The 17,231-nt window shown below is 41.8% G+C and overlaps 1 protein-coding gene across 1 annotated transcript; it reads left to right on the plus strand.

The window, feature by feature from the left end:
* Positions 1 to 1,434: 1,434 nt before the first annotated feature.
* Positions 1,435 to 13,777, plus strand: LOC115795447 (myosin-7-like). The gene is made up of 37 exons (XM_030751355.1): positions 1,435 to 1,635; positions 2,165 to 2,308; positions 2,864 to 3,020; positions 3,109 to 3,136; positions 3,239 to 3,344; positions 3,672 to 3,764; positions 3,884 to 3,947; positions 4,049 to 4,147; positions 4,239 to 4,342; positions 4,531 to 4,669; positions 4,742 to 4,860; positions 5,008 to 5,157; positions 5,245 to 5,415; positions 5,496 to 5,805; positions 5,886 to 5,965; positions 6,061 to 6,266; positions 6,936 to 7,059; positions 7,144 to 7,280; positions 7,385 to 7,640; positions 7,720 to 7,962; positions 8,047 to 8,223; positions 8,313 to 8,458; positions 8,552 to 8,642; positions 8,714 to 9,103; positions 9,179 to 9,305; positions 9,389 to 9,507; positions 9,602 to 9,798; positions 10,852 to 11,035; positions 11,241 to 11,406; positions 11,489 to 11,613; positions 11,731 to 12,039; positions 12,119 to 12,322; positions 12,403 to 12,699; positions 12,790 to 12,894; positions 13,147 to 13,242; positions 13,336 to 13,470; positions 13,710 to 13,777. Exons 1-37 carry the CDS (start codon positions 1,435 to 1,437, stop codon positions 13,728 to 13,730), a joined length of 5,820 nt encoding a protein of 1,939 aa, XP_030607215.1. The 3' UTR covers positions 13,731 to 13,777.
* The last annotated feature ends 3,454 nt before the right edge of the window (positions 13,778 to 17,231 follow it).

Genomic DNA, 17,231 nt, shown 5'->3' on the forward strand with positions numbered 1-17,231 from the left:
CTTCTCGACACCCTGACACTTCTTCTCTTGTCCTCCAGTTCTCCAGCTTCCTCACATTTTGTAAGATCGCCCAACACACCATGCCGAGATACGCCAAGTTTTTGGCTAATATATTTTTGGAAATTACTTTGGTGGTGCAAAAATACTATTTAATGCCAGTCAAACTATATTATGGAGTGAGTGGACTCATATCGCTTAAATGACATCATTAGCAACAAGCGTGAGCAATTTTGAATTTTGTTTAAGAAATGGCATTTGTGATGTTGATTTTAAAACTTCTGTTATCACTGTGTGTCACAAGTGTATCACTGCTAAAATGTGTCAAATAAGATCTGCAAACTGGGTCTAACTGGTTGAAAACTGTTTAAGGTTTCGCTAAGAGTACATTTGTCCACTAGGATGCTGGAAGTCGGGCTGTATGATTAGGAGGAAAGTCAGTACAAAGCTAGGGAGGTGCACTATTGATGGCAAAAGTGACTAAGTCATCGTAAACTCTATGAGCTGGTCATTTAGTTAGTAAATAAGGTACCTTTGAAGTGTCATTCTGTCCTTTTTGCTCCTCCTCCAAGGCAGTAAATGGAATCTGGTTTCCATCCATGACCAGTCCTCACTTGGAAAAAGAATTCAGCACAAGAGATGACAGGAAAAAAGTGTGGCAGAATTAGAGATAGAGATGCTATGTTTGGGTGACTCACAGATGAGTTATGCTGCAGAAAGTTCCTGGCACTGTTCCCAAAAAATCACATTATTTGGACATGAGAGATGGAGACAAACAAGCAGAGAGGGCAGCCAGACATCATGAGAGCCACGGAGAGCCCTGCCATAAGTGATGAAAATGATGGCAGTTACCAAGTGTGTGTGTGTGTGTGTGTGTGTGTGTGTGTGTGTGTGTGTTGTCAGGTCAGGGTGGTGCCCTTGGCCTTGTAAGGCAGGGTTATCTGGGGTTATATATTTGATCCCTGCCTTCCCTGCAGGTCTACCAGCTGCTTTCTCTTCACCTGGTCTCTGTAAGTCTGGTTATACTTTGCATGCTGTTTATCATAGTTTATTTTCCCGTTGTCTAAACCAGGCAGGTTTAAACATGATCTCATCTAACAATTAAGCTAACACAGGACTGATACAGACGACACAAAAGCTCCTTTTCTCTGCTCGCTGCAGGTGAATCATCATTTTATACTCTGAAGTCTGAGCTCACTTGTCATCCGAGTTGAACTCACTGGTAAATTACCCTTGTTTAATGTTTTTATAGCAGTAAAACTTATATTATAGAGATAATTATATGGTTATACTATCTTTTGATCAGTGGATTGGAAATTTTATATGTGCTTTAGAGAAAGATGCAAATAGTTACATTTGAAAAATTGAGTGAAGTAAATTTTAAAAAAAATTGTATCATGTGTTGAACCGTCTCTCTGTATACTCATTAGAGCAGTGATGGGGGACGCAGAGATGTCCGTGTTTGGGGCGGCTGCCCCGTACCTAAGGAAGTCGGACAAGGAACGTATGGAGGCCTCCACGCGTCTTTTCGACATCAAGAAGGAATGCTTTGTCCCTGATACAGTGGAAGAGTTTGTGAAGGCAACCATCATCAGCCGAGATGGAGACAAGGTCACAGTAGAGACACAGAATGGGAAGGTTAGTGTTTGCTGCCTGTATCATTCAGACATTTAGCTCATAATGAGAGTGCAGTTAAGTCAAATGTTTGTATTTGCTTGTTGCACTTCATTATTCAGTGCACCAGTCTGTACCTGGAAAATAACTCAATCTATCAGGTGATTTTCATGACCTGGAGTCAGGACAGTTAGAACAGCACAGGAAACACATTAGATGTGAGCGTCTATGTGAGTGCATGTCTGGGAGAAAGTGTTAATCTGAGTGTAAATCTATATGCGATTTAAAGTGTCTGTCCTTAAGTGAGTGTCAAAGCAAGTTCAAACAGAAGCCTGTGCAATTAAATATCTCCACTCACAGCACAGAGCAGCTGAGTGATGAAGCGAGGCATTGCTGCCATCTGGCAATGACAACGTGTGGTATGCTTTGTAACGCTACACAAGTAATGCTGACAGTGATAGGGCAGCACAAGCAGGTAACACAGACAACAGGAACTAAATGCTTGGTTTCTTAACCTAAATCATTAAACTGCCTTCAATTTTCTTCCTCCCAGAATGTGACTGTCAAAGACTCGCAGATTCTGCAACAGAATCCTCCAAAGTTTGACAAGATCGAGGACATGGCCATGCTGACCTTCCTTCATGAACCAGCCGTGCTGTTCAATCTCAAAGAGCGTTATGCAGCATGGATGATCTATGTGAGTAGTCAGGAAGTCAAAAACAAGCAAAACCTGGTGAATCCTAAACATACATGTGCAGTAAACTGATGGTGTGGCCAGAGGAGCTGCAGCAATATCTCCAGAACAGAACAGAGCAGAGCAGGCATGAAGGACAATAGATGTGACACTGATTAAGTCAGATGCAGCATGAAAATGAAGAGTTGGAAGCAGGCTGCACAGAGGATGGCAGACGTTAGTAAGTTAAACACACTTTATATAAGATTTGTCAGTCAGATGCAGAACAGCATCACCTGAGCCACTGGCTGGCGAGAGCTGGCCTGAAGATGACGTGTGAACTGTGCAGACTACCAGAAATATTTCTGTGCTTACTTTTTTCTTCCACCTGCAACAAATATCATATTCCATCAATTATGATTGCACTTAAAATGTTAGCATAGTCAAAACAATGGGCTAAGAGTTACATTCAAAGGAGCAGCGCGTCCAAAGCCTGAAGCAGATCAAAACATAGAGTTCAAAATTAGAAGCAGAAAAGCATTTATGCATTAACAGCAATGGTTCTCTTGATGTCCTCAGACCTACTCTGGGTTGTTCTGTGTGACTGTCAACCCCTACAAGTGGCTGCCAGTCTACAACCAGGAGGTGGTTCTTGCCTACAGGGGAAAGAAGAGGAGTGAAGCTCCTCCTCATATCTTCTCCATCTCTGACAATGCCTACCAGTACATGCTGGCAGGTACAGATGGATATTTATTGATAAAGTCTGGGCTAAGTTTTGTGATATGTATACTAACAAAACCTTTACAAACTTTGCTTTTTGGCAGACCGTGAAAACCAGTCAATTCTGATCACGTATGTAAAATCTGGGATACACAACACAGCATTGGTCTGAAATAAAGTTTTATTCTACATTATGCTGCATTTATGTATTGATGAGTGACTTTGCTATTACAGTGGAGAATCTGGTGCAGGAAAGACTGTCAACACGAAACGAGTCATCCAGTATTTCGCAAGTATTGCAGCTGGAGGGATTAAGAAGGACGCCAATGTCAAGGACAAGGTAAATAATAAGCTCTGTCTGAGGTCTAACAGCTCATCAATGGTGAGAAATAGTTCCAACTCTATGTTATCAAAATATGAGATTTTTGGCTTTTGAAAATTTGAAATTTGTTCTTCAAAGTCATGGCAATGACTCTGACACAAACTGAAAAAAAAAGTCCAGGGCTTGGATTACTTCTCATCACTGATAATGTCTTAGAAGACTGTAAACTGTTCTCCTGATTTCACATAATTTGTCAGTAAAGAGATGCTTTACTTAAAAACAGAGATTGTGTGCCTGTAAATATGAACGACACATTTAGCAAACCACAGTCTTCCTTTACGACAGGGCACCCTGGAGGATCAAATCATCCAGGCTAACCCTGCTCTGGAGGCCTTTGGCAATGCCAAGACCATCAGGAATGACAACTCCTCCAGATTTGTGAGTGTCAAATATTTGTGCAAAGTGTGACTATTGTGAATATTATGTTCCTGTGGAATTAGTCAATAACATGAGAAGGTATCAAGGAATCTTTATAAATGCAAATATTATCTTCTCAGGGTAAATTCATCCGAATTCATTTTGATACCAGGGGAAAATTAGCCTCTGCTGATATTGAAACATGTAAGAACAGACATTCTTTTCATGCTCATATTATCTATTTTGTCACACTGTAACACAATACATTTCATGCATGGAAATACCTTCTCTTTCACATTTGTCAGATCTTCTGGAGAAGTCTCGTGTAATCTTCCAGCTCAGGGCTGAGAGAGATTACCACATCTTCTACCAGATCCTGTCCAACAAAAAGCCTGAAATCCTGGGTTAGTGCAGGTCACTGTGATAAAACACTGCCTCTGTACTGTCACATGCCCGCCTTACTGACCTTTGTCCATTCACCTGTGTGTCTTCCAGAGATGTTGCTGATCACAAATAATCCCTATGACTATGCCTTCATCTCACAGGGGGAAACCCAAGTGGCCTCCATCGATGATGCAGAGGAACTCATGGCGACCGATGTCAGGCTCTCACTCATTACTGTTTTACACTTTTAGCTTTAACTCTAATTTAATAACTCAGTGAGTTAGTCTAATGAGAGCACTGTTGAAGTAGTCCTAAGGGTTTCAAAACCTTTAGCAGTTTGAAACTGATTAGTTGAAGTGATATTTTCAGAGATGTTGGGACATTATTGTATGTTCTTCTGCAGAGTGCCTTTGATGTGTTGGGATTTACGCAAGAAGAAAAGAACTCTGTGTACAAGCTGACTGGTGCCATCATGCACTACGGCAATATGAAATTCAAGCAGAGGCCGCGGGAGGAGCAGGCAGAGGCTGATGGGACTGAAGGTAAAGTGTGGCTCTGATTGTCAGCTCAGAATCAACCCAGAAAGTTTTAAATTATTCCCTTTTTTTCTTCAGATGCTGACAAAGCGGCTTATCTGATGGGCCTGAACTCTGCTGACCTCATCAAATGTCTCTGCCACCCAAGAGTCAAAGTAGGAAACGAGTGGGTCACCAAGGGACAGAATGTGGCCCAGGTCAGAGAATGAGAGGAGGTGTCTTTAAATAGTTACATTTACTAAAAGAGGAACACATCCTCTTTGCTTTCTGGGTTCATTGGCAGAAATAACTAATAACATCAATAACATATTCTCTCGTATGGGCCTTAAATGCCCATTCCACAGGTGAACTATGCTGTAGGTGCTCTGTCGAAAGCTGTTTATGAGAGGATGTTCCTGTGGATGGTAATGAGAATCAACCAGTCACTGGAGACCAGGCAGCCCCGTCAGTACTTCATAGGTGTGCTGGACATTGCTGGATTTGAAATCTTTGATGTGAGTCAGCACAGTAAACCTCTCTCAACACAATATGGATAGAACGATAAAAAAATTAATTCATTTTCTTTCGTTCTTCATTTCCAGTTCAACACCTTTGAGCAGCTGTGCATCAACTTCACCAACGAAAAACTGCAGCAGTTTTTCAACCACCACATGTTTGTACTGGAGCAGGAAGAGTACAAGAAAGAGGGCATTGAATGGACTTTCATTGATTTTGGTATGGATCTGCAGGCCTGCATTGACCTCATTGAAAAGGTGAGACACTGGACTTTTACCTGCTAAAGTAAAATTAATACGAATATGGTCCTAAAAACACTCAAGTCTTGCCCCTACAGCCCATGGGTATCATGTCCATCCTTGAAGAGGAGTGCATGTTCCCCAAAGCCACCGATACCACCTTTAAAGCTAAGCTCTATGACAACCACTTGGGGAAATCCAGCAATTTCCAGAAGCCCAGAATTGTTAAAGGAAAACCAGAGGCTCACTTTGCCTTGGTTCACTACGCTGGAACTGTTGATTATAATATCAACAACTGGTTGGTGAAGAACAAGGATCCTCTGAATGAGACTGTTGTAGGACTGTACCAGAAGTCTACCCTCAAACTGCTGGCTATCCTCTTTGCAAATTATGCTGGAGCTGACTCAGGTACACTTGGATGAATATCTAGTTTGAAGACTAGAACAGCTTTTCTTGTTTAGTCCTAACATCGTGCATTTTCTCAACAGCTATGAGTGAAGCTGTCGAAGGTAAAAAAGAAAAGAAGAAAAAAGGGTCATCATTTCAGACTGTGTCTGCTCTTCATAGGGTATTGTATATGTTTTCTGTTTTTGCAAGCAAATATTATTAGTATTCTATATTTTATTATTAGCATTCTTAAACATTTGTTTCACCTCATTAAAGGAGAACTTGAACAAGCTGATGACCAACTTGAGGTCGACTCACCCTCACTTTGTACGCTGCATCATCCCCAATGAGACCAAGACTCCTGGGGCCATGGAGAACCCTCTGGTGATGCACCAGCTGCGCTGTAACGGTGTGCTGGAAGGCATCAGGATCTGCAGAAAGGGCTTCCCCAACAGGATCCTCTACGGAGATTTCAAGCAGAGGTATTTCCTCATTTAGGTTACACACTGTGGGATCACAAACAAATTGTAAAATTAATAGTGCAGTGGAAATGCTCCCAAAATTTCAAGATATCCCAACCATAAGTAGAACAAATGACAATGTTTTTCATATTCTCTATGTCCTCTAATATGTGAAACGGATTCTTGTAGAAAAATATTTTACAGTAAAAGTAGTGACATTGACAGATGTTGTAATATACACCATAAATTAAAAAACTGCAAAATGATACCAAGCTGAATGTGAGACGCTGCACTTGAATTCCTGTAATTTCATAATGGAATAAAGTAGATCACCAACTGTACCTGATATGTTCAAATTTAATACAGTCAGACCTTTCCAACAAACCCAGGTTGGTCCTTCTGGGACAATTCCAACAAAAATTATTAAAGAGTATATGAGTACTTTCATCACAGATTCTCATATTTGAAGTTTCTGCTTATTGTACTTCTGCAGTTAAAGTGCTGCATCAAAATTTTCAAATTCTGTTTTTCACACATGTAGAGGAACCCTTTGTCCACTGTCACACCCAATCAGAAATTCAGGGTTATATATTAGAGACTTTAGAGAATATGAAAAACACTGTTGTGATTTGTTCTATCTGCAGTAGGAGTATCTCATTATAAGCTCCAATGTACATTTTCATTTTCCAGATATCGCATCCTGAATCCTGCTGCCATTCCTGAAGGCCAGTTTATAGACAGTAGGAAGGGAGCTGAAAAACTTCTTGCATCTCTGGATATTGACCACAACCAATACAAGTTTGGGCACACCAAGGTATCACCTGAGGTTTTCCTGATATCAGGAAAAATATCAGAAAATAAGAGATTTTACAACCTTAAAACCCATCGCTGTTGTTAGGTGTTCTTCAAGGCTGGCTTGCTGGGTCTGCTGGAGGAGATGAGAGACGAGCGTCTTTCCAAAATCATCACAGCGATTCAGGCCAGATCCCGTGGTCTTTTGTCCCGCATTGAGTATCAGAAGATGGTGGAACGCAGGTATCTTTTACAGCCACATGATATTGGTCATCAAACATTCAACAGTTATTGGTTTGTGATTTTATTTTTAATGAAATCCCTCATGTATTTAAAAAAATCTCTAGAGATGCTTTATTAGTAATTCAATGGAACATCCGCGCCTTCATGGTGGTTAAGAACTGGCCCTGGATGAAGCTGTTCTTCAAGATCAAACCTCTGCTGAGATCTGCTGAGGCAGAAAAGGAGATGGCCAATTTGAAGGAAGAATTCCTGAAGCTTAAGGAGGCTTATGCAAAATCAGAAGCCCGCAGAAAGGAACTCGAGGAGAAAATGGTCTCTCTTCTCCAAGAGAAGAATGATCTGCAGCTCCAAGTTCAAGCAGTAAGAATGACATCATAGTTATTTTTTCCCTTTTGATTGTGTCATTAAAGGAAGCACTAATAAGAATTATATTTGTTAGGAGCAAGATAATCTCTGCGATGCTGAAGAAAGATGTGAAGGGCTGATCAAGAGCAAGATTCAGCTGGAGGCAAAAATCAAAGAGCTGACAGAAAGGCTGGAGGATGAGGAGGAGATGAACTCTGAACTGACTGCTAAGAAGAGGAAGCTGGAGGATGAGTGCTCCGAACTGAAGAAAGACATTGATGACTTGGAGTTAACTCTAGCTAAAGTGGAGAAAGAAAAGCATGCCACTGAGAACAAGGTATTATAAAACATACAAAATTCCTTCACAGCTGATATTTCTAATGCTGGTTGATGGTAGGCTCTGTGATTTTACTTGCAACAGGTGAAGAACCTTATTGAGGAGATGGCTGCTCAGGATGAAATCATTGCCAAGCTGACCAAGGAAAAGAAAGCCTTACAGGAAGCTCACCAGCAAACTCTGGATGACCTGCAGAGTGAGGAAGACAAAGTCAACTCTCTGACCAAGGCCAAGACTAAGCTGGAGCAGCAAGTGGATGATGTAAGAACTTTTTAAAATGATTCTGAGATAATACTATGTTGTGGATGAAACTATTCACAAATTCTGTAATAATTTATATTTGCCTTAAGCTTGAAGGATCGCTTGAGCAAGAGAAAAAGATTCGAATGGACCTTGAGAGAGCAAAGAGGAAGCTCGAGGGAGACTTAAAGTTGACCCAGGAGTCTGTGATGGATCTAGAAAATGACAAGCAACAACTGGAGGAGCGCCTGAAAAAGTAAAATTTCATCTCGATATTGTTCAGTCCGTCAACATTGAACACCGTGTTCACAGTTTTATTGCCTAACACTGACAAGAAAAAATGTTGCAGGAAAGACTTTGAGATCAGCCAGCTGAACAGCAAAATTGAAGATGAACAGACCATCGTCATTCAACTCCAGAAGAAGCTGAAAGAGCTCCAGGTGAGAAAATGCACCCTCATTTTTGTCTAAACTGTACGTTTTAAATTACTGACGCGTTATTCTCATGCTAGGCTCGCGTAGAGGAGCTGGAGGAAGAGCTTGAAGCAGAGCGAGCGGCCCGAGCCAAGGTGGAGAAGCAGAGAGCTGACCTGGCCAGAGAGCTGGAGGAGATCAGTGAGAGGCTGGAGGAGGCTGGAGGAGCAACAGCGGCTCAGATCGAGATGAACAAGAAGAGGGAGGCTGAGTTCCAGAAGCTGCGCAGAGACCTCGAAGAGTCCACTCTGCATCATGAAGCCACTACTGCTACACTCAGGAAGAAACAAGCTGACAGTGTTGCTGAGCTGGGAGAGCAGATTGACAACCTGCAGAGAATCAAGCAGAAACTGGAGAAGGAGAAGAGTGAGCTCAGACTGGAGCTGGATGACGTGGTCTCCAATATGGAACATATTGTTAAGTCTAAGGTATGTGTGATTCTGGTCACTGTTCACATAACAGATTAAAATCTAGACTGTGATCTATGTATATTTCTTTTAAAGACTACACTGGAGAAGACCTGCAGAACTTTGGAAGATCAAATGAATGAATACAGGACCAAGTGTGACGAACATCAAAGATCCCTTAGTGACGTCACCACCCACAAAGCCAAACTTCAAGCAGAGAATGGTTTGTGTTACACTCTGTTCCTTTCAAATGTCACACACATTTAATACAGATGTAAATTTAATACTTAACTTGCACCTCTTTAGATGAGCTTATAAGACAGATGGAAGAGAAAGAATCTCTTATTTCTCAGCTGACCAGAGGAAAGAATTCCTATAACCAACAACTTGAAGATATAAAGAGGCAGCTGGAAGAGGAAATAAAGGTATGCAAAAAGCAATGTCATCATTTATCTTTAAATCTAAAAGATTTAAGTTGCACATCAAAGACAATTGCCCCAATTATGCATATTTATCCAGGCCAAGAATGCATTGGCCCATGCAGTGCAGTCCTCTCGCCATGACTGTGACCTGCTCAGGGAGCAGTATGAGGAGGAGCAGGAGGCTAAAGGTGAACTGCAGCGCGGCATGTCCAAGGCCAACTCTGAGGTGGCTCAGTGGAGAACCAAGTATGAAACTGATGCCATCCAGAGGACTGAGGAACTGGAAGAGGCCAAGTAAGTCAAATACACACAGTGATATTAATCTAAACTGTGATATATGATAAAAAGTTCAAAAGAACAACACTAAAGATGGGACCTCCTGCTTTAAGGCTCGTTCATACCTGTCGTTGTCGCCCTTGCAAATGGCAGCGTGAATCGCATAAAATGTCACAACAACTGGTGGATGTCATGGTGATGTCCTTTCGGCTTGACATGCACCTCACAATTTTTGTAACTTGGTGTGCGGGCGCCTCAGATGGGTCTGAGGCTCAAGTGCTTGATCTTTAGCATCATTTCAATAATATGTCAATGCAGAAGCTCAGAGATTCCCAGATTATACAGAGGGAGATGATGTAATAGTTTGATAATGCAGCTTTTGAGACTTTCTGGAGACAAATTTGAAAAAAATTGTTGTTGAGAAGAAAATTGTAGTGAATCCAGAGGCACTGGTTGCCATAGTTGGTGTATGACACAATCAATGTGGTGACCATAAATATGGCTTTAGTGTTTGTCTTTTCTTCCTTTTGGTCTAGGGATTACGGTAATGGACATAAAGCCCAAAGTCCACAGTGCAGATGGGGATCTTTGTTGTATGTTGCTCACCCAGCCTGACCTTAACTGAAAAACTACAATAATAGCTGGTTGTATATATATTAAAAAAAAAAAAAAAATACTGCTTACATAGTTGACTTCTTGTGGTCATGCAAATTCACAAATGCATCTAAAACATAAACCTTTCTCAAAGATGTTGGTGATGTTATTGAAGTTCCCTTTCAGCTTAAAAAAAAAGGAGAGAAAAAAAAATCATTGGGTATGTTTGAGACAATAACCAACGTATTTGACTTTTATTGAGTTTTTGCATACCTGAACTATTTCTGTATTAAAACAAATCATTTCAGAGACACACAGTGACTGAAAACAAGCATAAGCATATGAAATTCTTAAAGTAAACTTGGTTGGTCTTTATTATATTTGTAGAAGGCTACAGCGCAGGAACTCCACAAATGTTCACTACCTAAATATTGGCCCAAAATATGAAAACAATCCTCACTTGCTTTTCACTTTTAGAAAGAAGCTGGCTCAGCGTCTGCAGGAGGCCGAGGAGGCTGTTGAAGCAGTAAATGCTAAATGCTCCTCTCTGGAGAAGACCAAACACAGACTGCAGAATGAGATTGAAGATCTCATGGTGGATGTAGAGAGGTCTAATGCTGCTGCTGCCGCTCTGGACAAGAAACAAAGAAACTTTGACAAAGTATGTTTTACCTTTTATCACTGAACCACTGCAAACACATTAATCATGTCACAATAATAAGGGATCTTTCTGCCTCTGCAGAATCTGGAATGTCTGTGACATTTGCTTTGTCAAAGTGTTACAGTGCAAACAGAAGTTTGCACTGTAACAACATGAACTCAGCAATTTAAACATGAATTCATACAATTTGTATCTTAATTTCTAGATCCTTTCTGAGTGGAAGCAGAAATATGAGGAGTGCCAGTGTGAGCTGGAGAGCTCCCAGAAAGAGGCCAGGTCTCTGAGCACTGAGCTTTTCAAACTGAAGAACTCCTATGAAGAATCTCTGGAACATTTGGAGACCATGAAGAGAGAGAACAAGAATCTTCAGGGTAACAGTCAATGCACACACACAACCCATACACACTACAGGTGCCCAAAAGGTCAATTAAGCATAGCCACTTTCATACGCAGAGGAAATTTCTGACCTCACTGAGCAACTTGGTGAGGGGGGAAAAACCATTCATGAGTTGGAGAAAGTCCGTAAGCAGCTGGAGCAAGAAAAGAGTGAGATCCAGTCTGCCCTTGAGGAAGCAGAGGTCAGACTAAAACCTAACATCCTCACTCTCTTATGTATATACATTTATAGCTTGAAAGTTACTGTAAAAACAAGTCTTTGAAGAACAGTTAAAAATATTGTTCAACGTCCATCTTAGGGTTCACTTGAGCATGAGGAGGGGAAGATTCTCAGAGCTCAGCTTGAGTTCAACCAAATTAAGGCCGACATGGAGCGTAAACTGGCTGAGAAAGATGAGGAGATGGAGCAGTGCAAGAGAAACCTGCAGAGGATGATCGACACCCTGCAGAGCTCTCTTGAGGCTGAGACTCGCAGCAGGAATGAGGCTCTGCGTCTGAAGAAGAAGATGGAAGGAGACCTCAATGAGATGGAGATCCAGCTGAGCCAGGCCAACAGGCAGGCGTCCGAGGCCCAGAAACAGCTTAAGGCTGTGCATGCACATCTGAAGGTAATAAAAAGCAGTGATTCCCCATTTTTCTATCTGTATAGTGGAATATTTATAACCAGAGGACTTAAAAATTTCCCAGGATACTCAACTTCAGCTCGATGACTCTCTGCGAGCCAATGATGATATGAAGGAAAACATTGTCATTGTTGAAAGACGCAACACCCTGCTTCAGGCTGAAGTGGAAGAACTGAGGGCTGCTCTGGAGCAAACGGAGAGAAGTCGCAAACTTGCTGAGCAAGAGCTGCTGGATGTTACTGAGAGGGTGCAGCTACTGCACTCACAGGTGAGGAAAAGTTCAGATTAAAACAGCTAACAAAGAGTACTGAATATCATATGACATAAATTGTCTTTAACTACATAAAGAACACCAGCCTGATCAATCATAAGAAGAAGCTGGAGGCGGATACATCCCAGCTTCAGACTGAAGTGGAGGAAGCAGTGCAGGAGTGCAGGAATGCGGAGGAAAAGGCCAAGAAGGCCATTACTGATGCTGCCATGATGGCAGAGGAGCTGAAGAAAGAGCAGGACACCAGCGCTCATCTGGAGCGCATGAAGAAGAACATGGAGCAAACCATCAAAGACCTGCAGCACCGCCTGGATGAAGCTGAGCAGATCGCCATGAAGGGAGGCAAGAAGCAGGTGCAGAAGCTCGAAGCCAGGGTGAGCATTATTTTCTATATCTGTGTTACTTTTGTGAAGCAAATATTAAATTCTTTGGAGAGTCATCTGCAAAATCCTGTCCCCAACCAGGTAAGGGAACTAGAAAATGAGGTGGAAATGGAGCAGAAAAGAAGCAGTGATGCTGTGAAGGGGGTGCGTAAATATGAGCGCCGCATCAAGGAACTCACCTACCAGGTTTGTGGCAACTATCAGCTTCCAACATGCAGGCTGAATTAAACATTTTTTCTTTTTGCACGTTGGTGACCATCCATCCATCCATCAATCCATCCTGCCATCCATCCATTTTCTTAACCCCTTATCCACTTTAGGGTTGTGGAGATGATGGTGCCTGTCCCAGCTGGTATAGAGTGAAAGGTGGCGTGCACCCTGGACAGGTCGCCAGTCTATCACAGGGCAAGTTTGTAACCTTAATTCTCATTTCCACAGACTGAAGAAGATCGCAAGAACATTGCGCGGCTCCAAGACCTGGTAGATAAGCTGCAACTGAAAGTTAAAGCCTACAAGAGAGCTGCTGAAGAGTCTGTAAGTGGATTAATGTGTGAGGTGAAGTCTGCATGTGGTGTTTTCTTCTTTCTGTCACCAAATACTTGGGTTTGTTTCATTAAACTCAAACAGGAAGAACAGGCTAATGTTCATCTGGGCAAGTTCCGCAAGATGCAGCATGAGCTGGAGGAGGCTGAAGAGAGAGCTGACATCGCTGAGTCTCAGGTCAACAAGCTGCGTGCCAAGAGCCGCGATGTTGGATCCAAGGTTTGAAGCATGCACTTTGTAGCATCTGGCTGTGACACACGCTGCCCTCTGGTGGCTCCGTTTAACTTGTTTGCTGCTCTGCTGTTCATCTATTAGCACAAATGCAGTATGTGCTCTGTCAGTTGCAGCTCCCATCACCCTGTAAATATCTACATTGCTTTGTTGCACTAAAGCGATACTAATCTGAAGACCTGACAGCTGTTTCTCTTCTTTCTTTCCAACTTCCCCGGCTGCTACAGAAAGGGTTTGATGAGGAGTGAAGCGTTGGAGCCAACAGAAAACCCTCAGTCTGCTGTGTGTTGTAGATCCCCTCAACTATCACTATTTACAACCTGTAGTGCTAATAAAATCTCATTGAGCTGTTGCAAAGCATTGTATTCTTTTCTTTTTTCTTTTAAAGTGGGTTAATGGGACATTGTACAAGAAATACTGGATTTGAAATAACTACAAACAATATAATTAAATAGTACTTGCATTGAACTCTAATAGCTGGCAGTTAAACATTAAATTTTAATGTGTCAAAAAGTAATGCCAAAAACTGTGAGATCACTAAAGAAATATAAAGCAGCCCTAATTCCACTCGATTGCAATTTGCTTATTTTTTCATTATAAGTGGATGACTTTTAAAGTAGATTATAACCATAGGCGTGATATGGGATGGTGGCTACGTGGTGCAGTGGTTAACACGTTCACCTTCCATGTGAAAGAGCCCCAGTTTGATTCTGGGAAGAGACACAAGCCCAGCCCCGGGGGTCACAAGCTAGTGTACTTCTAGTGCTGGAAAAATGGGAGGGCTGCTTCAGGCTGTGCTAAATCAAAGATGTTAATCCATCAGTTGTGGTGATGCCTTGGGACATAAGAGAGCAGCTAAAAGTACCTGAGTGTGGCAGGAGACGAGGAAAGTGAGTTAATCTGGACTTCTCAGCGTTGTTGTCTGCATTTGTAAGTGTGCACCAGTGAAACTGACCTGGTCATGTTGGAGCGAATAAATCCTGAACAAAAATGACTTTTAATGAGATGCAATAAGGAGCGACTTCTATTTTAACAATGTCTATAACTGGATTTTCAGCCCTATGAAAACAAGAAAACAGCAGATGACTACACTGGCAAAATACTGGCTGCTGCATTAGTCTCACGAGCAAGTTACATCCTATTAGATGGTTTAGACCATACTGAGGGCCAGTGACAGATGTTGAGGTTTGTAGTTCTTTACTGGGAATGCATATGTCAAACTAAGGCATGAGCTATGGAGGAAGACTCAAAGCACTGGTATATGTCAAGCTTTGGGTCTAAATAGGAAAAGAAGGAAAAGAGCCTGGCCCTCGAGGTCAAACATAGACCAGGGCTCATACTTGGACCAACTATAATACCTCATATAATCACTTACAGCTGGTCAATGAATCCCTGTGCAGGTCTGTCTGTTCCAAAGTGTGTGTGTGTGAGTGTGTGTGTGTGTGTGTGTGTGTGTGTGTGTGTGTAACAACCAAATATCAACAGAAAAACAACAAAATACACTGGGATGCATCATCTCTGCAGTTCATGATCTTCATGCTTAATTTAGCAGGTTCAACTCAGTTTATTTTTTTAACATCTTGATTTGCAGCATAACATTTCCAAATTCAGCTGCTTTTTAATATCATCCCTAACAGCTGCAATGATATAGAGGCATAGAGAAGAGCAGATCGCATGTATCATTTACAAATGCTGCAATTCTTACCTGTGTAGAGCTTTGCCTTGATGCTGCTGTCAGGTCTTAGTGGTTGTTGTTTCGGCTGGAGACTAAATATTGATTTGAGGCAGGAGGACGGAGGAGAGGGAGGCCCTAGACTCCCTTTGGGTGAAACTGGGGGAGCCCTGTGTCTTCTCTTATTACAAGTCATGTCCTTAACTCCCTGCTTGGGCCCACAGGTAGTGCATCTGTGAGCTAAATGAAAGCACATTCACACCTCTGCCTACAGAGGAGAACCGCACACAGCACAGTATGTGCTGAAGATTATCAGCGTGATTAACAAGATATCTGAGCAAGTGTGAGTGTGAATAAGATGAGCCTCCAATGACGCCACACTTCACTGCTTCTGTAATTAGACCACCACTGAAGCTATATATTGGATTATATCTTGATGTTCTTGATATTTTCAACATTTCTCTCTTTTTTCTCTTTTAATTTTGCCCAATCTTTCAATGGTCTATTCCAAAAATCCCTGGTTCCATGTGTAGATAGATTCCAAAAGCTGATCATTTGTAAGTTGGGCCAAGTCCTCCTCTCCCTTAAATCTGTCCATTAGTGCTGGCAAAAAGACAGCCAAACAAATAAGAAGACAAACTGAACCAATCAAATCAAATAAGCTCCTTTGCAAAATTAACAGCAAAACCATAAAAACGTCACTTGCACTACTGTACTTTATGTTAATTAGCTGTCTTATACATATTACAAACCTAATATAGTGTCACAACACTATATGTGGCACTTTCCTAAGTACTTCACAGTAAACTGGATAGTAAAGCACATAAAGATCATAATTTAAAGTTACTCATCTTTACATCTTTTAGCTGCTCATACACTGGTAACAGCAGCCAACACTGAATTTAATTGAATGTATGTGGTGACAATGTGTATTTGTTATGACATAAAGAAAATATTTAAATCATGTTTGACCTTTAAGGTCCTGCTCTTTAGCAGGGCATGGAATCTCTCACTTCCAGCTGTCAGTAAGAGGGCCGGGGGGGGGTATCAGAATGGAAATTATCTCAGCACTCGTCAGCAGCTGTTGACCCTCCTTTTATCTCTTAACCTTTCAAGGAGCTGTTATTGCTGTTGATAGTGGCTGGCTGTGGGATGGCTGCCATGTGTAATGTACGTATGTTGTATAAGTTACAAATTATTAAGCAGTATTAAGGTTATAAGCAGTTAAGGTTATATTGGTAACATTTAATGGGGCTATATCTCAGCAGGTTTGGTAAGTGGCTGGTAGGTTTATTCATCACCAGCATAATTATAACCCAAAGTAAATCCTGCTACAAAGCTGAAGGCAGCTAAGCTCCAACTCCACGAGGAGAAGGAGCAGCCATACGTGACTGGCTGTGGGATTAATATCTGTCACTCTCTGCAGATTTATGTGCGACTGAGCCCAGTGTGAGGCCACCATGTGCTACAGTTGATCCTGATGCAACAGCATCCTGAAAGCCTCCGTGGCTGTTCTCCTTGATCAGCGCTGGGTTCTCAGCAGGAATTTCACACAGTTATCTTTGTCCTCAGAGTTACAATGCCATTTAAACGGGGCTGTAACCGAGGGGCCAGCTTTCGCTAGCTGCTGCCTGATAATGGGAGACGGCTTCCACGGTGACCTTGGCATCACACTGAATCAGGCACGTCATGCACAACCCTCTATTGTGTGTCATCAATACTGCCTTTCAGTGAATCTCAAGCATGTCACCTGTGGCAGACCTCTGTCTGCGTTGCTTCGCACTTGTCGCCTAGTTAAGCTCAAATACTTATGTTCTTTATTTAGCCCGACCCACTCGGTATGTGATGCCTGTTTTTGTTGCCACAAAGCTCATTCTGTGATAACTAAACACAATATGTTCCTGATGCCTCAGTGCGACTCCTCCTAAACCCTGAGAGTAATTGAGACCCATACGTGACATACTTCTCTGAAATATCTCCCCAGAGATATTTGCTCCCCAGAGTAAACATAAACATAAAAAAACTCTTAATACAAAAATGTGCAAAGAATTTTTTTTTTCTGTTCTAAGCAGGGATT

Source organism: Archocentrus centrarchus, chromosome 17 (assembly GCF_007364275.1).
Source record: "Archocentrus centrarchus isolate MPI-CPG fArcCen1 chromosome 17, fArcCen1, whole genome shotgun sequence".
Lineage (NCBI taxonomy): Eukaryota > Metazoa > Chordata > Actinopteri > Cichliformes > Cichlidae > Archocentrus > Archocentrus centrarchus.